The 22,657-nt window shown below is 47.8% G+C and overlaps 1 protein-coding gene across 2 annotated transcripts; it reads right to left on the bottom strand.

Moving 5' to 3' along the window:
- Positions 1 to 7,836: 7,836 nt before the first annotated feature.
- Positions 7,837 to 22,108, bottom strand: ERRFI1 (ERBB receptor feedback inhibitor 1). 2 transcript variants are annotated; one of them, XM_027565001.1, is made up of 4 exons: positions 21,956 to 22,108; positions 11,518 to 11,713; positions 11,330 to 11,406; positions 7,837 to 10,472 (listed from the first exon to the last, which is right to left on the bottom strand). In XM_027565001.1, exons 2-4 carry the CDS (start codon positions 11,637 to 11,639, stop codon positions 9,289 to 9,291), a joined length of 1,383 nt encoding a protein of 460 aa, XP_027420802.1. In that variant the 5' UTR covers positions 11,640 to 11,713; positions 21,956 to 22,108; the 3' UTR covers positions 7,837 to 9,288. The 2 variants fall into 2 exon arrangements, with proteins under 2 accessions (XP_027420802.1, XP_027420803.1); XM_027565002.1 differs by lacking the exons at positions 11,518 to 11,713; positions 21,956 to 22,108 and adding an exon at positions 11,011 to 11,149 and having other exon boundaries at positions 11,330 to 11,404.
- Positions 22,109 to 22,657: the final 549 nt, after the last annotated feature.

The raw sequence follows: 22,657 nt of genomic DNA, 5'->3' as shown, positions 1-22,657 counted from the left end.
TCAGGACACACTGAGGCATAAATAATACGGCAAAGTTTTATGTGCAACTCAGGGCGTGGCACTTCTGTATGATTCAGAAAGAATAATGTGAGTTTGCATAGCTGGAAATGAGCACTGGGTGGGGATTAAGTAAGGACAGAATTATAATGCACCCTGGGTGGGATGGTGTGTGTGTGTGTGTTGTCACTCAGTCATGTCCGACTCTTTGCGACCCCATGGACTATAGCCCGCCAGTCTCTTCTGTCCGTGAAATTCTCCAGGCAAGAATACTGGAGTGTGTTCCATTCCCTCCTCCTGGGGATCTTCCCAACCCAGGGACTGAACCTGGGTCTCTTGCATTGTAGGCAGATTCTTTATCATCTGAGCCACCAGGGTAGGAAGAGAACACCCCTTTTTGCCTATAAGGCTGTTCAGAGAAAGCTCTGTGTTCAGAAAACTGTCTTGTTAGGATTACTGAATACATAAAATCATTAAGAATAGATTTGAGGAAAAAAATAGACATAAACAGATGTCTACAGATTGATCAAAACTTCAAATAAGCAGATGATACCATTCTAATGGCAGAAAGTGAAGAGGAACTAAAGAGCCTCTTGATGAAGGTGAAAGAGGAGAGTGAAAAAGCTGAGTTGAAATTCAGCATTCAAAAAACTAAGATCTTGGCATAAGGTCCCATCACTTCATGGCAACTAGAAAAGGAAAAAGTGGAAGCAGAGACAGATTTTGTTTTCTTGGGCTCCCAAATCACTGCAGATGGTGATTTCAGCTTTGAAATTAAAAGGTGCTTGCTCCTTGGAAGAAAAGATATAGCAAATCTAAACAGCATATTAAAGAGTAGAGACATCTCTTTGCCGACAAAGGTCCGTCTAGTCAAAGCTATGGTTTTTTCCAATAGTCATGTGTGGGTGTGAGAGTTGGACCCTAAAGAAGGCCAAGTGCTAAAGAATTGATGCTTTTGAATTGTGGTGCTGGAGAAGACTCTTGAGAGTCCCTTGGACTGCAAGGAGATGAAACCAGTCAATCCTAAAGGAAATCAACCTTGAATAGTCATTGGAAGGGCTGATGCTGAAGCTGAAGCTCTAATACTTTGACCACCTGATGTGAACTGCCAACTCATTGGAAAAGACCCTGATGCTGGGCAAGAATGAAGTTAAAAGGAGAAGAGGATGGCAGAGGATGAGATGGTCAGATAGCATCACTGACTCAATGGACATAAATTTGAGCAAACTCCGGGAGATAGGGATAGGGAAGCCTGGCATGCTGTAGTCCACAGGGTCAAAAAGAGTCGGAGACTGAACAACAGCCTGATACGCCAAGCTTTAGAGGAAAATATTTAAAATGAGGATTTCATGGACTTTCCTGGTGGTCCAGTGGCTGAGACTCTGTGCTCCCAATGCAGGGGGCCTGGGTTTGATCCCTGATCAAGGAACTAGATACTACAACAGGAGTTCACGTGCTGCAACTGAAGACTGAAGATCCCATGTGTCATGGCTAAGACCAGGTGAAGTCAAGTAAATGAAATAAATATTTTTAAAAAACAGTAAAATGAGGATTTCAGTTTGATAAATCAATTTCTTTATAGGATCCTTATCAATGACCAGATAAGTGGCTATTTGCTTAATCCCATTAAAGTGTGTGGTTTCTTACAGAAGGAACAATCGAACTGATTCAGCATCCAGTGAGCTCGGAAGAAAAAAAAATAACAAACTTATAGCTTTGAAAACAAAAACAAAAACAGATTTCTGGCTGCTCTCCTCAAAATCCTCCCACACAGCTGACTGACGACAGGATCAACACCTGTTGTGTTACCCCCTCCCACGGCTCAGCTTTCTTTCCTGAATAAGCTGCTGACCAGCATGTGCCAGTTGAGATTTTGGTTCCAGTGACAGTGACTTTGTTGCTTGGCTCCGCACAGGTGTCTTTTCTTTTTATATATTCTATTTTAAAAAAAAATGTATTTATATATTTGGCCATGCCCGGTCTTAGTTATGGCCTGTGGGATCTAGTTCCCTGACCAAGGATTGAACCTGGGCCCCTGCATTGGGAGCGCTGAATCTTAGACTCTGGACCACCAGGGAAGTCCCCAGGTGTCTTTTCTTTTAAAGAAGATGGCTTGGTTGTAAGGTGGATGCTGATGTCTTCACAGAAGATTTCAGTGTGCTTTATGAAGACCCTGGGAAACAGAAATTTCTGTTGGCTGTCAATACGGTCAAGGAGCTGCAGGAACAGGATCCACTAGTCAAAGTGGCTTCCCACGATCCACCTCGTGGGTCACAGCTTTATTGTATGGGGGAAAACCCAGCTGCTTGGGGACCTGATATTGTGTTTTTTGCATTGGTTCTGCTACGAGGCCCAACAGTTTTCTGCTATTCAAGTTGGAGGTCTGGAGGAGGTGGAAAGTTGAGCTGGAAAGACTGCAAAGGTAGAGTTTGGTCGGAACCTTGATGGGAGGATATAATGGTGGCAATGCTTGGAGAAGAGCCGCCTGGTTAAATGCACTCTTGTTGTCTTTGGAAGGCGGTTGTTATAATTTATATTGAAATGACGCACGGGGCTCAGAGGAGCCTCGCCCACCCGGCTGCGAGGGCAGTGAGAACTGTTCCCGCAATCTCTTCACAGTTCTGGGATCATGTGAGCTGGGCCACCTGGGCTCCTGTGAGCCCCAGACGTGTAATTAGAGGCTCCTGGGCTGGGACGATGCGTGGACAAGTCTTATCATGCATCTGGGCTGCTGTGGGTGCGCTGAGCTGGGCTCCCAGGCCTCCCTGTGCCTTGGGATCCTGCCTTGACTTCTGCTTAGCCAGGAACTGTGATTGGTTACTGTCAATAGACAGAAAACTGTGTACAAGACACCAGTACCTGCAGGAACCCCAGCACGGCCAGGGAAACCAGCAAAATAAGCTTCCTGCGCACTAAGCTGGGGGCTGCTCTGGGCTCAGCCAGACAGACGGACTCATCCTGCCTTACACAAGAGGGGAGGGGACAGAAGTCAAGCAGTCCCCGGAGGAGGTGCTGGGCTCATCCCTCATGACTGCAATCTTTGAAGAAGCACACCAGAAGCGTGTGATGATGTTTATTTGACGCAGATCCACAGTGATTGCCAAGGAATGAAGCTGCTGCCTTTCTGCATCAGGGCAAAAAGTCAAGATGATGAATGCTCCTACATTCCCAGGGATTGGTCCCTTGATTATAACCAGTTGGTTCCCCCCTTGCCAGCTTCTGCTTTGGTTGCGGGAAGGGGAAGGGCAGGGTTATCTGCCATAAGGGATGCTGTTTTAGAGGACTTGCTACAGGTGGGCTCGCTTGGGGTTCCTGGCCGTTTTATGAGATCACGGGGTGAAGGCCGATGGCATAGGGGAGGCACGTGTAAGCCTAGTGGCCTGCCAGCAGCTCTCTTTCTAGGCAGGGAAAACCTTCCCAAGCAGCTCCACCCGCAGGTGGCCACGGGCTGAGGAACAAAGGGCTGTCGAGGGCTGCTCTGGCGTGAAAGCACTTCTGCAAGTGTGGGGAAACATGCGTGGTGTACGTAGGTTTGCTACTGAGTTCTGGGCATATCACATGGGAGCTGAGGTGCGCTTGTTTAAACACGCTCTCGTCACAGATCTGGGTGGCTGAGGAAGAAATACCTTGAAATTTGATACATGGCAAGCAAAAAGCAAGCGTGAAAATTCACACCCTCAGATTGCATTACGCATGCTTGAGTTACATTATTTCACTCAGTCTTTTTTTTTCATTCCCTGAGCTATTAAAAAAAAATAATAATTTATTTATTTGGGTCTTCGTTGCTGCGCAAGGGCTTTCACTAGTTAAGGTGAGCAGGGGCTACTCCCTAGATGCCGTACGAGGCTTCTCGTCGTGGAGCACAGGCTTAGTTGCCCCGAGGCACATAGGATCTTCCCAGACCACGGCTTGCACCCGTGTGTCCTGCATTGGCAGGCGGACTCTTAACTACTGGACCACCAGGGAAGCCCCTCACTTAGTCCTGATAAAAGGAGAGGCAGCCAACTTTGAATGGACTTGAACCTTCTATCCCGTTCTTACTTCTCTCTACTTTTTCCAAATAAAACTCCAAAACTTCTCTTAAAAGGTGTAAGGTTTGAATGTGGAGAGGAGAAGGGTCAGAACATTTGCCAAATGGCCTCGTTTGCAAAGCAAACAAGTCCCTGAGTGTGTTTTAGTTTGACCCAAACTTACTTTCTTAAGAACAAGCATTCAAACACCGACCCCTCAAGCTTTAGGACTGGTTTAGGAATTCACAGTGTGCCTCCTGGCTTGTCTCAAGTTCAGATTCAAAGATACGGAACATTAAGTCTCCGTCTATCTGAAGGCCTTTAAAGGAAAAATCATTCATGAATCCTCATGAAGTAATATCCTTACTCGAGTTAATGAAAATTAATCTTGCAGAAAATCTTGGCAGATCAAAATGAACATGAGTCAGTTCTATCTTCTCAACTGCCATTACCAAAATGTAGAAATTTTTATAAGGTAACATAGTTTTAAAGCTTTATTAGTTTTTCACAAATTGCCTAACAGAATGACAGAATGAATTTCCAAGTTAATTTTTAAAAGTAGGACCTAAGTCTATTTTGATGTAACTATTGCTAAATAAAATTCTGTATTATGCGTGTTGTGACAATGTAGTCAGCTTCCTGGGGTTATTTTTGGCCGTACCCCGGAACTCCCCGACCAAGAATTGAACCCACGCCTCTTGCAGTGGAAGTGTCTTAGCCACTGGACCACCAGAAGTCCTCACTTTCCTGGTTTTGATAATGGACGATGATTATATCTTATTGTTGGGGAATCTGGTTATTGGGTCCAGGGGACCTCTCTGTACTGATTTTGAAACTTAAGAATTTATCATTAATCTCAAAATGAAAGTTAAAAAAAAAGAAAGACAAGCTATATATGAAATAACCAGGAGCTTATTTTTGAGAAAAAGTCTCCATGTACCCTAAAATAATAGATTATGTGATGAAATTAAAAACTAAATTACTGGGACTGCCCTGGCAGTCCTGTAGATAAGATTCCATGCTTCCACTGTAGAGGGCATGGGTTTGATCTCTGGTTTGGGAAATAAGATCTCGTAGGCCTAGAAGTGCAGCCAAAAAAAGGGAGAACTAAAATAGAGAACAGCATAATAAACATTTTGATTCTTGAACCAGTGGGCGGATGTATTTCTCTTTCCTATGAACTGCTCTAGAAAAATCTACAACTTTACTGTTTTAACTCAGGGCCCTAGCATTGAAGAAACATCCTCTTAATCTTTTCATGACATAGTTAAGACAGCCCTTGAGACCTAAGGAGAAATAAGCAACATATAAACCAGGTTAAACTTCATTAGAATGTGGAACTTTGTGAGATTGGCAATGTATATTTGATTGTTGCAGCCTAGATAATATAATTCAGATTTGGAGTTGACTTACAAAACAGTCCTCTTGAACTTAGCTTCTGTTTTCTACCATGAAACAATCCCTAATAATAAATTCCTTCTATTTTTATAGGGCTGGGTCCTGCTCTGCCATGGTCTCCCATGGATGGGGAACAGAGACTGTGGGAAGCTGAGAGGCGCCTGCATTTCCTGACTTAAAGCCAGAGCTTTGTTACTGGGTATGGGAAGAGACCTCAACAGTGCATTCAGTGGCTGCTAAGAGTGGCCGTTTCCTCGACATAATGGCCTTATCAACACTAAGAGAGCAGGCCCAGGGCTGTCCTAGGCCCAGGGCTGTCCTAGCATTCCTTCTGCTCTGTGTGCCGGACGAGGACTGAGTTGGCAAATGGATAACGTTCTGGTTGCTAGTGGCAATGGCCAAGAAGAAAGAGGAAAAGATAATATTTTTGCAGGACTTCCCTGGGAGTCCAGTGGTTAAGAATCCACCTTCTAATGTAGGGACACAGGCTCGATCCCTGGTCAGGGAACTAAGATCCCACATGTCCCAGAGCAACTGAGCCTGTGGGCTGCAACTAATGAAGTCTGCACACCACTATGAAGACCCAACGCAGCCTGCCCCCGACCAAAAAAAAAAAAAAAGATAACATTCTTTCAAAATCAAGGAAAACTCAAAGGTGAAGAGTGAAGCAAATATACAATGAATTAAAGATTGTCTTGACCACAACGGACTTCCCATGTGGCTTAGCAGTAAAGAATCTGCCTGCCAATGAAGGAGACATGCACTCCATCCCTGGGTTGGGAAGATTCCCTGGAGAAAGAAATGGCTACCCACTCCAGTATTCTTGCTTGGAGAATCCCATGGACAGAGGAGCCTTGTGGGCTTCAGTCCATGGGATTGCAAGAGTCAGACATGATTTGGTGACTAAACAACTTGACCACTATACAAAGAAAAGGCTTGCAGAAAGCTGGGGGATACTTATGGCAGCCCAAGCCACATACTGGGACTGTCTCCCACCTAAGGTCCCCAGCCTTCTGTTTCTACCTTGAAGTATTATCTTCAAAGCCAATTTTTTTCTTTCCCACCGTCTGACGCTCGGATCTCAATTCTGACAGCCTGTCCTGAAGTTTCCTTGTTTCCAATCTATTCTCCATACAACTGGCCTTTTGAAAACACATCCCACCGCATCCCTCCTCCGCTTGGACCTCTGGGTGGTACCGACCACCCTTTCCCATTGTCCATCTCACTGTATAACTTCTGGCTTCTGGAAAACACCCAGCTCTCCTCTGGCCTCAGTGTCTCCTCTCCTGTCCCTCCCTGTTCACTCTGCTTCCTTCAGCTCAGATTCCACCCCTTCAGACCCTATCACCTTGGGGGATGCAGGAAGGGGAGGCGGTGTTTTGTTATCCTGTCACCACCACCGTTCATGCCTTCCTAGGGTTTATCACAAATGGTCATTATGTACTGCTTCAAATTCCTGGGTGTGTGTTCCAAGCATGTAGTTACTCAACGAATGTCTGATAAATGAACTCAAGTCCATTTCTTCATCTGTTAAATGCCAGAAATAATGTCCAACTTGTGGGCTTAGGGTGAGCAACAGAGAATCACAAAACCAACTCACAGACCAGGCCCTCACTGTGTTTACATTTAGTTACTGGTTTACATGTAATTGTCAAAGGTAATTCCCATAGGCATCACCCCTGCCCCCCTATTAACTTTACCAGTGAGAAAACCGACATACAGATTTTGAAGTATCGCCCAACAGGTCATTAGAAAGAGCCCGCGCTGGACTTTCAGCCCAGATTGTGTGTGTTGAATCCTCACTCTTGACACTGGCAGAAACCCAGTACAGACGAGGATGCAGTCAATGTCACGGCAGCTTTGCTGTCATGTGGGAAGCTTGAGGGCAGAGGAGAGCAAAGGAAAACTAGGCGAGTGACACTGGACGGGAGGGTGCCCTCCCCAACAGCATCCCTGTATCCTCCTGCTTCCCAAAACTGTGACTCTGAGAGACCAGAGCAGGCTGTACTTTCTTTGGGGGCCTCAGGTCAAGCAAAAAACAGGGCCTTCCAAAGGACCCAGGGCAATCCAGACCTAGTCCTCAAGCCCAAGATGAGACATGTCACGTCCACGTCAGAGCTGGTTCCTTCCTGGTACAGTCCACTTGATGGGGACATCCCTTCCCACATGGAAACTGTTTCCATGGCAACATACCAGCATCAATTCAAAGGACCCTTTAAATTGTTGCAGGTAAATACAAACAGCTCACTTTTGCCATTGTCTGTATACTACTTAAATCTAAATTGCTCAAATTATTTCTCATTTTAGGGAATGATGGTAAATTTCAAGTGTACATTAGACTGTAAAACATCTTCCTTTGTGCTTAAAAATGGTCAAGTTGTCATACTACCCGAGACACAAAATTGTATAAGAGTGTAGGCAAGAAACATTATTAACGGTGTCATAAATAAGTATTATAACTTTATTAAAATGAAAAGACAATATTCAAAATAATGCAACAAAAATGAATAAAATCCTTTGTCCAATACTGTACACATAAATGCAGAAATCAGTGCCTTTTTCTAAAGCATGTTTTAACCTTCATTTAGTTCATACTAAAATATAAGCTTTAAATAGCTCAAATAACATCACTCAGCAGTTTAAACTGTAAACAGCTTGTTTAATGTGGAGAACATTGTAGTAAGGTACTTCTGTTAATGAGCACCATCTCTTCTGTGCTGCTCTACACAAGATAAATACAGCGAAGCACGTGGAAGTGCAACACAAGCTCTGTGTCTCACCAGATCCGAGCGGAGCAGCCTGCTGTGAGAGCTTCCAAAGTAGGTGACATGACCTCCGGTCTTAAGACATACTGGGCTGTTGGTCAGAAGGGTTTTACTTAGAAAGCAAATAATCCCCAGGAAATACTGAAGAGGAACCAGCAACACAAGGCCAGCTTGTGTTGTATTTGTTTATTCATATGCAACTAAAATAGGGGAGGGAAAAAAAAAAAAAAAGAAACCCACAACACACATCTCCACACAGATACTCTCAACCCAACAGCTGACTGTTTCATTGCCTCAACTGACATCCTCAACACTGGCCAAGAGTTTGCTTTTCCCCATGTGTCCTGTGTTTCCTGGGGGTGGAACAGAGAAGGAATGGTAAGGAAAAGTGACTTATTCTGTTACCTTCCCATTGTTCATATGAGACCCAGACAGGTGAGAATACGGTACCAAAGCTGCTGCCATCCCTCCAGCAAGACCTACAGGATTCAGGTCTCAGGACGACTTAAAGCAGGCAGGTGAAGTCATGGAAAGAATGTACGGCCTGCCCTCCATGGAAAAACTGCTTGCAAAAATAAATGAGACAAAACAGAAGAGGCCTCAGAGCTGGCAATCTTCAACCTTATTATGCAAAAATAATAATAATATATATATATAATATTTTATGATTCTGAGCTAAACAATACTGTATTCTCTCCCATTTGCTCAATGTTCAGTCTCTCAGGAGCCATCCTCCAGCTTGAGTTTTTCTTGTTCTAAATATATATTACTCTAAGACAGGAACCACTGGGTTAACTTGCAACTGGAATCTATGGTTTTACCACAAGTGCAGATGCAGGCGTGCAGCGTGCACACAGATGCGTGTCCCTTGTCCTTCCTCCCTGCAGCGCATCTTTAAATGACAGGCTTGAGCAGACTTTTCTCTGACGCTCACACGGTCAGGGATGCTCAGCACCTCAGCACCTCCCGACTCTCTAAGCTCTTCCCGTTCAGACGGAGAGTTCGACTCTCTGATCCTGTGATCTGGACCACTTTCCCAGGGAACCTTGACAGGTCTGGGGAACTGCGAGAGAACCACTCGCTTCCATGGCACCTCTGCTGAGCCGGGACTCCAGGGTCTAAGGAGAAACCACGTAGGAGAAATGTTTGCGCTTCACATGGCCTCCCGGGTCCACTCGTGGCTTTAGGTCCAGCTTGTCTGGGGCTGAAGAGATACTGCCATTGGCCAGGAGGGGGTGGACAGGGGTGTTCCCGTGTGTTTCTTCTGCTTCCCTAAAGAATTTTTCGAATCTGTCCAGGTAGGGTGGCCTCTCAGGGAGCAGGTAGTAGTGTGTGGAGCTCACCTTCTTCCCATTTTCAATGATGGGCAGGATGCAGGGTGCCTTGCCGGCAGCCCCCTCGCTGTGCTGTCTCTGCAGGGCTTTGCTGCTCACGTACTTGGGGTCGGGGGCAAAGCTCTGCGTGGGGGGCATGACCCCGTTGAGGTAAGATGGGAGGCTTTTGGGGCTTGGGGTGCGCGAGTTGCTCCGGGACAAGGGCTCTCTCGGTGGGACTTTGGGGGGCCTGTCCTCATCGCTATACGTACTGGAGGTGACCTCGGCCGACCACCTTCTGTAGTCTGGCTTGGCCGGCCGGGGAGGGATGGGGACCCGAGGGGGAACTTCAGGCTTGTCGTCGTCGGAATTGGGAGAAGCCCTGTGCACGGAGCTGGAGATCCTGATGGCCGGCTTGTTGAAGGACCCCGCGGGGCCTGAGTGAGACCTCCTCAGTCTCCGGTGGGCCTGGGGCGGAGGGGGGTTGGCACTCGGTGCCCTGGCAGCCTGGTCGGGTTCCTGGCTGAGATCCACGGCGGAGACGGTTGGGGTGTCAAAATATGCATAGTTGATCTGTCCGCACCCTCGGAAGCTGCGCCTGCCGGGGCCGTCGGCTCTGAAGTCGGAGAGCCCGCAGTCTTCCAGAAGGAAGTCCGTGTCCGAGCTGGTGAGGAACTCGACCTCGCAGTCTGTCTCGTCCAGGGTGAGGTCCTCGGAGATGGGCAGTGGCGGCAAGGGCCGGGAGCCCCGCTCGCAGGGCGCTGAGCTGGAGAAGAGGGACAGGGGACTCTTGACAGGGGTTAGCGGGGGTGTGGCGGCACAGACCCCGTTCACCGCCAGCTTCTTCAGTCCACATGCCACCCGGTCCTGCTCCTGCTGCCCCCAGCCTTCACTTGGGGGGATGATGAGGGGAGGCAGGCGGGACTTCGGAGGGGGGCCGTGCTCTGCACAGTGGCTGCTGCTCATCGGGGTGGATCTGGAGGTGCGCCCTGGAAGGAAACGAGAGGTTATGGAGGATGGTCTGTGCTCTCCCCATGGAGGGAATTGGACCCCACCCCAGCAGCCTGGATTCCTGTCGCCTTCGGCTGGGTCACTCGTGGTGAAACACCAGCTGATGGAACGCTGAGCACACCCAGGCAACTGCTGCGGGTGTAATCAAGGGCCGGAGGCGGGGAACGCACCTGATCTGGTTCAAAGAACAAATTATCTCTTCCATCGTCTTGGCCGTGTGCACGGCGCACGCCCACACGCCCCAGACAGGTTCTGTGACATGTGCGAAGTCCACGGAAGGTGAACAGCATGTAATTTGGGGAGCCAGGCCATACCAACCTGGCCATTTGCAAGACAGGCCACCCAGGACACGCAGGGCAGGCCTGAGATAAGACGAGGCCTCACCTGGCCCATTGCGATACCCAGAGCCGGGAGACTCACCCGCGACGTGACAGGCAGCCCTTGGCAAAAATCTAGAAGGGCTGATGATACACACATTTGTCTAAGTTTCTGTCAGTATCTGTACTATTCTGTTACCTTCAAACAGGTGTTCGAAGCTAGTAAGGAAGAAGAGAGCTCATGTCCGAGGTTCTGGAGAGTTCAGTGTGTCTCCTGGCTGGGGTGGCTTCACGCCTCCACACAGAGACCCAGTGACTCCGGCTGAGCCACCGAGAGCCTGACAAGAACACGCTTACTTCAGGATCTGCTGCCACTAGGGGTCAGACTCCTGTCGGAAATGGCCTCGGTCACTTCCTCATTTAGAAAACAGCACTGGGGCACAGGCTCCCTCGGGGCTGCTAGCTTCCTCTCCCTATGCTGAGGGCACCTGGGTTCTCAGGACGCTCTGGATACGTACCGATGGAGGTTAGCTGCTCCTGCGCCCGGGAGTTCAGACTGTAGGCCATGGTTATTGGGTCGATGTTTAAAAAGCCGCTGAAAGGGAAGGACGGACATCTGGGTCACAAACAAGTAGCAACCACGTCCCCTCTCTCACTCCAATGTTACCCGCTTGGGGGCTCTGGCAACCCCACATCCTGCACTTACTTCTCAAACTCGCTGCGGCCACCCCAGCAGGCCTTCAAGCTTCCCAAGGCTTGGCCATCATGCAGAAACCCAGTTTTTAACGGGACTCTGATCTCCTGAGCAGCCACTCCTGCCATGGACATTGTGCCTTATTCTGGGACGTCTTCAGACTTGTGATGCCCAGGGATGCGTACGGTCAACCGGTGGCTTTCATTCCCTGGTGGGGGGGAAGGTTGGGTACAGAGGAGGTTAAGAGCAGGGTAAACAATCCCCAAACACGAGGAACTTGAGGGGAGAGAATTCCAGGGCCTGCGGAACAGAAACATCCAGTTACAGACTTCCCCCCAGTCAGGTTTACATTTGCTGTTGCTGCTGTTCAGTTACCAAGTTGGTTCCGACTCTCTGCAACCCCAGGGACCGCAGCACGTCGTAACACTACTGAGTTCTTACTTTTCATGAGGTTACTTAAATACCGACACTAAAAGTCTTTTTTGGGGGTAGGGGTGGTGGTGTTAAATACAGGCTTCCCAGATGGCACTAGTGGTAAAGAACCTCCTTGCCAATGCAGGAGGTATTAAGGGATGTGGATTCCATCCCTGGGTTGGGAAGATGCCCTGGAGGAGGCAATGGCAACCCACTCCAGTATTCTTGCCTCAAGAATCCCATGGACTGAGGAGCCTGGCAGCTACAGTCCACAGGGTTGCAGAGAGTCGGATATGACTGAAGCAACTTAGCATGCATGCAATAAATACTAAGATTTGAGGTGTTTTCAGCCAATGAGAAACAGTCTGTCTCAGGCCAGGGCAGACCTTGGGGTTGGGCGTGGGGGGCAGACAAGTGCACACAGAGAGGCCTCACACAGACGTCTCTCCAGCCTCCTAGTAGACCGACCTGCCCGTGTGGTTGTGCTGAGCGTTGAGCTCATTCCTTACTCCCTGCACCCCACCCTGTCCCAAGCTAAGAAAGTCATTTCAGGAATTACTGTGTTCAATATGGCAGCACCACTGTTCACTAAGACCCAACGCTCTGATGAAGCAGAGGGTCTACAGCTGTCACTTGATGACCCCACAAGCCCAGCACTTATTTAGATTCTGTATTTCAGGGGTGGGGGGTGGTGGCGGGGGGGTGGAGATGGGCCCCGGGAAGACAAATTCTCCAGACACTACTTGTGTAGGAATCGAGACGTCCTCATGCACAGAGGACACTCACTCCTGTTCTGTAAAAAAAAATCAAGTTCTGCAGGATGACCGGCTTCGGGCAGAGGCCTGGACAGCATCCTCCTCCCTTTTGAAGGCAAACTGCGGTCTGCATTCTCTGCATTCTCCTCGGTGGAGTGCCTGGTAATTTATGTGCCGCCTCGCTGTGAGGCATGGGTGACAGAGGCCAAGTCAGTGCAATTTCTCCTAATCCAGCCGCCCCTCTCTTCAGAGCCCTCCAACCCTCCCCTCTCCCCTCAGTCCCTACTGCCTCTCTTTAGTTTCCTGTATCCGTTGGCAAGGTGTACTCATGATTAGCACCCGTCTCTGCCCCCTCTTCAGATACTCATATCCGCTTAGAACAAGTTGAGAACATACCCTGTCGGCCCTCTGCGTCACAGTGACCCCTTCTGTGATGTGTACATACACTTTATGACCCGTTCTCATCCACTCGGCAACTGTGTTTGCACAAACCGAGAGAGCTGGGTGCTGCGCTGAGGGCTGTGGCTGACATGAGTGCGAGAGATGGGTGTGCGGAGCAGAGGGAGGCGGCACACGGTCAGGGTTCTGTTTTAGGGACCGATCTGTCACCCCCTACGAGACTGCGAGCTCAGGAAAGAAGCTGTGTCCCAGTCATTAATTATCACCACCTGAACAGGAGCAGGTGCTGGGTAAGGAGACGTTTGTTGAATGTATATTTGTACAACGCCATCAAACTATTAGTATTGTCAGTATCAACTGAATGTATACAATATGTAAGGCACAGAGCTGTTTTTAAGTTAAGGGTCTAGAAAAACACTCTGCAAATATTCTTTTTTTTTTTTTTTTCGTAAAAAGGAATGTAGAGAAGGTACTGTTTCAGTGACAAAGGACCGGGGGCCCAATTACCACTTCTCAGCTTTTTTACTCTCCCAAAGTCAGCTGTTTGAATATACCAGGCAGAGACTTAATAGGTTTAAAATATTATTTCTAATAGTCAAACTTTATCTTTCATCAGTCTCTAAAGATAAAGAAGCAGGGGGGAACCCATCATTTCAGAAATCTAAGTTATTTAGGGGAGGTCTTTTCTGTTGTTTTTGAGGGTTGGTTTTTAGATTAGGAACACAGCGAAATGTGTTTTTACTTCCTTTGAATTCAGTTTAAGCTCTAAGAAAAAAATTTTAAAGACAAGCTTTAGAAAAAGATTTGCTAGACACTTCTTCTCTGACCCTGCCCGGTGCTTTAGAGTGCTCTTCCTAAGAGATCTACAAGCGCTGGCAGGACAACAGGGAGTGTATCTGTGGTGATAGAAAAATGAAAGGCCAGAGAGGAAGGAGAATATGGTATTTAAGTGGTTTGAAAGCACACGTTTGAAGATCGCCCATCCAGATTACAGGAAAGTGCTGCGGGGGACTGTGGAGGCCCAGCCCCCACCTGTCTGCAGGCCAACAAGAACTACCAGTAATTACTGTGTGTCAGACTCCTAATGCCATCTAAATCTTCGCTTTCAACAGAGTGATTGTGTAACCATCGCCTCTGCTGAAATGGCCTCGGAATCCTGGCCCTCCGTCGTCAATGGTCCCTTAACATTCTGTATATGTTCTAGAAAAAGTTATTTTTCAGTCATTGTTTCTATCACCTACTTGTTAGCTTTCTTAAAGGGAAAAAAATTTTTTTTTTTTAGTATAAAAAGAATTGTGTTCACTAAGGCAGCTTGCTGTGACCACAATAGCGTCTTTGTGCATTCATCGAAGGTGACCTGCCTCTACATTTCAATGGGGAATTGTGAATGGGCTGTGTTATGAAACTGTCCAAACCTCCCACTGGCTCGCACGGGGAGCTCCGCCGCAGTGTCACTGCTCTCTCTCTCTCCTTCTGGAGAATAACTCCCCCCTCGGTGGACTCCCAGGAGGGCAGCCTGCTCGGGGTCCAGAAGCCAACTTCTACAGGGTGTTCCCCAGGCAATAAACTGTGGGTGTGGGGCGGAACCACCTGGAATTCTTTTATGCCTCTTAAAAAACTCTAGAAGCATTCAAAATATGTACTCCTTGGAGTAGGGGTGGTGGATCCATCCATTGGTCAACCCTGAGTTAAAAGAAATGTGTGCAGAGCTCAAGGAAACTGAAGCTGATACTGTTGTGTTGTGAATTTTGTCCCCTTACATGTGTAAAACGAGCTCTGCCTTAAGATTCATTAGGAAAACAACTGCAAAAGATACCCCCTCCCCTGTCCTGGGGAAAACCAGGATCTACAAGTCCAAGATGGCACTGGGTGATGAAATGCAGAAACACGAAACCTGATGGGCATCTGGGCAGCCTAGCACACTGACCAGGGTCTCCATAATCTTGGGTATGGAAGCTCCTCTGAAACATGTGGACTAATCTTTAGCCTTTTAGGGTCGAAAATGCTGTTCAATACCAATGGCAGGTATGAACTCCTTTTTCCTATTAACATCACTTGATTTGTTTTTTTTTTTAATTCAAGGAAAAACAAAGGACAACCCTAAAACCATCTGTTTCTTGAGACTGCCCCTTTACTTTCTGTCCTAACAACCTGGGTTAGGGTTAGGGTTAGGGTTAGCGCCGCCTTGAGTTCTGATCCCCGTAGAGGGCTTCAACCCCACATCACAGCTCCTGAATCCCAGGTCCAGCCCTGGCTCAAGCCTCCACTTTGTATGTCCTATTGTCTGGTGATTACCTTTCCACTTGGATGGTCCCCTGGCATCTGGAACTCCACAAACCAAACCCCTCTTGCCACACTCCCTTCCCAAACTAGTTCACGGTCTAAGCAGATCACACGTCTCCCAAAGGCACCATTTTTATCCTGAGCCACAGCAGACGTGCGTTGAATCACCAAGGGCCAGAGCTCATTTCTATGCTGTTTTTCTCAAATCTATCTTCCTTCTGTCCTAATCTGCCTCGGCTATGAAGATCCCCAATCCACCCTACACGCTGGATCTCTGTCCCTGACCTAACCTAAGCTCCAGCTTAGATCTTCCGCTGCTCAAAGACCTTCAAAGGCTTCTCCATACATGCCGCTCAGCCTGCCATTGAAGGCCTCCGGAACAAGGCCCCAGTCCAACCTTTTTCAAGCTCTTGCTTCTCCTTTCCCCAAACTGCTGTTAGAAATCAACATATCCTTTAGGGCGGTTCTCATGCTATCTTCTCCGTGAACCTGCTTTCTCCAGAAAAGCCAGAGAAGTGTCTCCAGGGCCTGATTATTCTGTGCTGTGCCCTAGTCCCCTTCTATCATGCTGATTTTCTACAACAGGACTCTCCGCCTCCCCTCCTTCAACAGATCCTGGCCTCATTCATCTCTAACACGTGCTTATTAAGTGGACTCTGAGAAAACATTCACCTCATTTTTTTTAAAAAAGTAATTACATGAAAGACTCATGTAATTTATAATATATATCAGTGAAGAAGGGAAAAAGCACAGATTTGTAAGGGATAAACATTTGGTGACACTGGTCAATTATAATACAAGTCTAGGGACATGGAGCCGGCAAGGAATGCTCACTAAATTCATTTCCAAAGCCCAAAGCAGACGGTTTTGAGACTAGGTAGTAAAAAGATTTGGAGAAGGAAATGGCAACCCACTCCAGTGTTCTTGCCTGGAGAATCCCAGGGACGGGGGAGCCTGGTGGGCTGCCGTCTATGGGATCCCACTGAAGTGACTTAGCAGCAGCAGTAAAAAGATTAGAAGCTTAAATGGTTAACACTGTAACTTTCCAAACTAGCAGCTGTTACTACATGCTTGCTTAAAGCAATCAGGTAGGGGCTTCCTAACAACAGACACAATGTCACCTTCTCTTCTGGATTATAAGGCACCTACTGTGTTTTTGCTGCTAAATTTAAGCTCATTTTCCTTAAAAAAAAAAAAAGGGGGGGGGGTACACCCAAAAGCACATTCCACATTCTTTATTAAATAGGTGAAATCACATGCTTTTTGTTTGAGGATAACCTCTTTGATACTGTTCTTTAAAAAACCAGGCTACCTTAAGACAGTAACCTAGATATGCTTACCTGGCCACAGATCTCATTAATAAATCTCAGAAGCAATCCACGAGAGGGGGAGGGGCACATTTTTGTCACACGACTCATCCAGTTCTACTCAGTGCTTCCTTATTTAAAAGTGTGATGTAATTTCCTTCTTTCAATCTGGTTTAAGAACCTGATTTCTGTTTATTCAGGGTGATAAATGGTCTCCTCAGCTGCATTTAACAATTACCTCCCTAACAATTTCCATATCCAGGGAGCTATCAGGTAACTATATTTAGAGCCAAAATTTGAGAAAAAAGAAACAGACTTCAGACTGTGACAAATACCAGGATTTTAGATACCCCCCAACCCCTCAAAGAAACCAACTCATCTTTCATTCTGAAAATGTCTAAAACAGTCACCTTTGGCAAAGTAAAAAAAAGAAAACCAAACCAAACCTCACTATTTTTCCTGTGATCAGTGTCTACAGCACTAATGGCCGAGCGATCTGCACTGAACGTTCAGTCTGGCTGTTCTAGAGGGTTTTCACTTTTATTAGGAATATGAGAAAACCTACTGATTTGCTCCTCACCTAACACATTCCGTGTTCACAACTGCTATGGTGTTGTGTGGTCTGAGTTGATTCACTGAAAGCAGAAGGCTCTTCAAAAATCACTGGCTTTAATTCAGGGTGTTGCTCGGATTTTAACAGGTGTGATCTGCCGAGGGGCGGAGGGCAGAGGAAGAGAGGGGGCCGCAAGGTAGGGGCCGCTCTGTGGAAGCATCAACAGCTTCACCCTGAATGCCCAGATGACTTACAAGGGTGTTGAACAAAGTTAACAACATGGAATGAAACTCCGTGGTTTCTGTGAAGAAATGAGTGGCCCAGTGGGAATGGACATATTTCCTCCTCATGCAGCTCCAGGCCTGGTACATAATAGCTCATTGGCAGGTGGTAAAAACCAATGCGACCAGGAGAATATTTCACCTTCACTCTGTCACAGTCAAAGCTGGATGACCTAAGTTCAGGAATAATTCATTATATTTTCTAGCTAAGTATTTTAAGAAATGGCAAGCCAATGGAAAACCTATTTATTCAACTCCATGGTCACTGCCAGCCTCTGGACTCGCGCCGTCTCCCACACGGCCCCGGTGACACAGCAGAAACACCCCGCGGCAAGAACAGATGCTTCTGTCCTTTGTCCCTTCCCTACAGAGCACCACTAGCATCAGCAGAACACATACACACTGGAGGGAAAAATATTATTCCTTTCAGACACGTGCATGGTAGGTTTCCAATTGTAGGAGATACAGGATTTCTATTCAAATCTTAATGAGGATGAGCACAATAGTCTAATGATGGGAAGCGTGTCTTTCAAACTTCAAATTTATTTAACGAGCGTTTAAGTCACCCAGTGGGTAACCTGGGATTGTTACAGAGAACAGAAACTCAGCAAGCATAATCACTAGTTCCCTGGATGCTTATCTGACGGGCATTGTTCTAAGTGCTTCATGTGTATTACCTAATTTAATCCACAGCCCTGGGAGCTGGGTGCCTGTGATTACCCTCATTTACAGACAAGGAACTGGAGGCACAGAGCTGAGGGACCTAGGCTCCAGGCTTGAGCCAGGTTCTCCCACACACCTCGCCGACGGATGGATGATCTGAGCCACTGTGGAGCCCAAGTCTTTGGGGGGGCTCAGACAGACTGTCCTGGGGCTCTGTTGACTGGTAACAGTTTTTCTTGGGTTACCTTTAGTGTATCAAAGTTCCTATTTAAGCTCCAGTCCCTCAGATCTCCAGTAAGAGTTATTACTTGCAGTTCTGTCCTATCTATCCTCTAAAAGGAGAGAGGGGATTAAGGTATTGATCTATTCTGTGACCACCTCAAACAGTTCTTTGAGACCCTCGACCTTTAGTGACACAGGGACGCTCCGCTTGATATAATCCGTTTGATAATAATGCAGGTCTGTTTTCACCCATAAAAAGGGGTCACAACATATACCCAGAGAGCTTCCTTTGAATCTACTCCCAGCCTGGATCTCTGTGAGGCATTATTACAATAGAGTCTTATAATCAGGCTCTACTGTAAGAACCAGAATATAATGATAGAATGTCTTGTATTTGGAAAGTGTTCCACAAATGAAAAAACACTTTCTAACATGTCATCCCACTTGATCCCCACAACATCCCTGTAAGAAGAGGCAGGGATCATGATCTCCATTTTGCAGAGGAGGGGGTGAAGTGAGGTGAAGCATCCTCCTATCTGCTAAGGATCAGCACGGTCCAGGATCTTCCTAGCTACACTTTCCTCACCTCTCCTTTCTAGAGTGTCTGCTTTGTAGGCGACAGCCACGTTTCTCCTCCTCTTGGTTACAGGTGGGGAGACTGATACACAGAACAGGACCCGAGCACTGGTCCACTGGGCAGAGCAAGACTGAACTCAGCTCCTGTGTTTAGCTCATGGTTTCTTAAGAGGGCACGGTTTCACTGATATTTTCACAAACAGCTACCAGATGCTTACTCTTTTTGACTAGATACGACACTCATTGAAAGGGACATGGTGCTGCCTGAGGAAGGCCCAGTCTAGCGAGGAGAGAGGTAACAGGCAGGCATGCAGTTTCAGATTGTGGTCACTGCCAAGGGATCAAATGGGGAACAATAAGAGGACAAGGAGGGATGAGGACCTATTCACGCAGGCAGTGAAGGCAGGCTTCTCTTGCGTGATTTTTCAAATGTGAATCTAAAGGATGAAGAAAAGGCAGCCGTGAGAAGACTCAGGAGGAGAGCATTTCATGCAGAGGGGAACAGTATCTTCAAAAGACAACCTGTGACTCGTCGAGTTTCATATTCTGGGGGGACCTTTATTTAACAAGCGCTCTTGGATGGTATCTTCCCATCCTTATCTTCCTACTGTGTCTTCTGTTAGACTGTAATGTTTTGTGGAATCATGGCACTCTGGAGTTGAAAAGGGCTAACTCATGTAGCCACAGCCCCGTATTTAAAAGATACATTCAACAGCCTTTTGGTAATATTGCCCAATTTGATGGTACAGGGACTGGATTCAAGTAGCAGTGACTCCAAATGGCAGAATTCTTTTATTCTCTCTTCTGAAATCTGAATCCCATGCTAACTCTTCCTTACCTTAAAATAATTGCTGTATGAAGCTAGTCACTTAGGTTCAGAACCCTCGAAACTTACCAATTTTATCTATCTTTAAAAAGCATGTGTTTATGCTGTGCGGATAATGCCAGAATGCCACAACGAGATTTCGTTTCTCTAAAACGAAATTATCCATCAGCTTTTAAAATGCATGACCAAACAGCAGCACCAAAGGATGCTCCAGGAATCCTGATGCTGCTGTACCGATTCAACTGTATTTAGATCAAGAAAAGAGTTGTGCCTCTGCTAGAGGGAGACGGTGACATTCAAATTCCTGGAATTACCCTTGGCACCACCTTTCCCCTCCTCTGCTCATCTTTCTAAAGAAACCTGATGGTATGCAGAAATTCAGGTCAGTTTCCAGCATGTTAGATTGCACCTGTAATTTGGGTGACTTGCTTTTAAAAGCTACCATTACTACCAGCAGAAGGGAAGTACTATCTGGTTTGGCTTCCGAGGAGCGGCAGTTAAGAGCTCTTTCCACACAAAAACTCAGGTGTACACTGTAATTAAATCTCACAGAACCGAGCGACTAGCGTCCACTGTGAACTTAAAGTAGGAAACCCAGTGCATCACAATGCTGGTTCTCCCTATCTGTCAAAAATACGAATAATTCAGACATTTCATAACAGCCATTCGAAAAAAGCAGATTTGCTTTCTGAGCTTTATCAGTGACTGGTGCAACCCTGCTGAATTTTAAAATGTAAAACATGCTTTCCGGAAATTATCAATCATCAACTAACGTGCAAAGCTGCCTAAGACAGAAGCTGTGCAAGGCAGGGTTCCTGCCCTTAAGGAGTTTACAATCTAGTATCTGTGGGGTTATACATTGTTAGTCCCAGTGAGTGTCCACAAGAACACACAGATGAAAAGGAAACCTCTGTGCTTGAAGTGAAGGCAATGAACTCCATGCTATAACCAATTTGTGGTTCTCTTCAAATTTGCTAATATCTGCAAAGGGGCCTGATTGATTGATAACATACTGATAACCAATCACTGTCAGCCTGTTAACAAGGACCTGATTTCTTTCATTTTGGTCTTAACAAAACTTGGTCATTTCCTGAAATGGGTATCAAAATGCCTTTAAGAAAAACTCCACTTACAACTACATAATTCCAGTGAGGTTTAAAAAAGAAAAGAAAAAGGAAAAACAAAAAACCAGAAATGCAGTTTAAAAAAAGAAAGCAAGACAAGGTATGGTGAACTTAATCAGATGCCTCAGTCTTCTCAACAAATGCTTTCTCACTGCATTCTTAACAGATTTATAAAAGCTTGCAATTTTGCAGAACACTTGTTCTCCAGAAGAGAAGGGGGGAAAAAAGCATTTTAACCTCACCTTTCTTCACCCCTGACAGTTGCCTAGAAACCAGTCTTGCCCTACCTGTGTTGCAGGTGTACCTAAAGTCACCAACACATCTCTTTTAAAGCTACAGTCTCTATTCTGACTGCACTTAAGTTTATGACTAACAATCTATTCATATTTTTTTTATCAGGTAAGAGACTGGTTTCTTTCAAGCAATGACGAAATCCTAATAAAGACTTTGCGTACCAATACGGTACTAATCCTGATGAAAGAGTCATCTAATTTGTACAAGACTACGATATACATATAAATGCACACAGGCACAGAGGCGAAATATCTAATAAGCGTTCACGTTTCGAACACAATTCTGCAGTTCTTTCCCTTTTGAGACAGCATTTAGGACGTTCTAGCAAAGAATCGCGTTCCTGGGAGGAGAAGGGCACAGGGCTGCTCCGATGAATTAAGAACACCGACTGGGGATGACTGTCGTCGCCGAGACCAAGCAGTGGGACCGTGGGTCAGAACCCGCGCCGATCCCGGCCCCCAGCAGCTCTCCGACCCAGTCTGCGGGCGCGCGGTGTGGACCAGACTCGCGCAGCCCCGGGAAAGAGGAGGAAAGAGCCCGAGGCCGCCGCCAACCCGCGGCCGCAGGACCCCAGCTCGCCGCTCCTGGAGCCGCGCGTCTCCAGAGCGCCGGGCCGGCCCCTCCCTCCGTCCCGGGAGACTCCGCGCCGGGAGACCCTCTTCGCGCCCAGGGACCCGCCCCGCGTCGGGAGCCTCCCGGAGTCCCGAGGGGCGCGGCGCCGCCCTTCCCGCCCCGGGCCCATAGGCCCCTTACCCCAGCAGAGCCGCGGCTGCCCCACGGCGCCCTCCCGCGCATGTCCGTCCCGGCTGTCTCAGCGACTCGGGCTCAGGGGCCCTACACCGCGCAGGCGCCTCGCCCAACACCAGCCGCTCGCTCCCGCTCGCACTCCAAGCTCGCACTCGGCCGCCGTCGTCGCTATCGCAGCCGCCTCACTATATAGTAAGGGGGCGGGGCCGTGACGTCGCCGCTCACCGCCCCACCTCCACCGCGCAGCCAATCCCGGCCTCAAGCCCCTTAAAGGGGCGATGTCGCGGTCAAGGTGCTCTCGTGGGGTCCACTGGCGTCGGGTGGCCCCTCGCCAGGGAAGCAGTCTTTGTCTCCCGAGGGACGTGTTTTTGGCCTGCTGCGGCCCGGGCGTCCCCCTGCTCTCCCAAATCCGGGAGGCTGCTGCCTGCCTCCGGGCACTCCTTCCCCTGAATCTTCCTCTGAAGAGTGCAGGCCGCCCGGCCTCGGCCGCGGTTCCTGCCCGAACCAAAGGTGGCGCCATGCCTCGCACGGGGTTTCCGTCGTTTGCAGCCCTGGGGAGGGTTTTCTCTTCCTCTGTCCGCGGGCCGCGTGGGTGGGCCGAAGGCACCGCGGGGAGGCGAGCAGAGCCTCTGCGAGCCGGCCTGGAGAGGCGGGTGGGGGGCGCGTCTACCGCCTGCAGGACCCACACTCACCACGAGGCCCGCGGGC

This window comes from Bos indicus x Bos taurus, chromosome 16, assembly GCF_003369695.1.
Source record: "Bos indicus x Bos taurus breed Angus x Brahman F1 hybrid chromosome 16, Bos_hybrid_MaternalHap_v2.0, whole genome shotgun sequence".
NCBI lineage: Eukaryota > Metazoa > Chordata > Mammalia > Artiodactyla > Bovidae > Bos > Bos indicus x Bos taurus.
The sequence above is the reverse complement of the archived record's forward strand: the minus strand, read 5'-3'. Positions and strand labels throughout refer to the sequence as shown.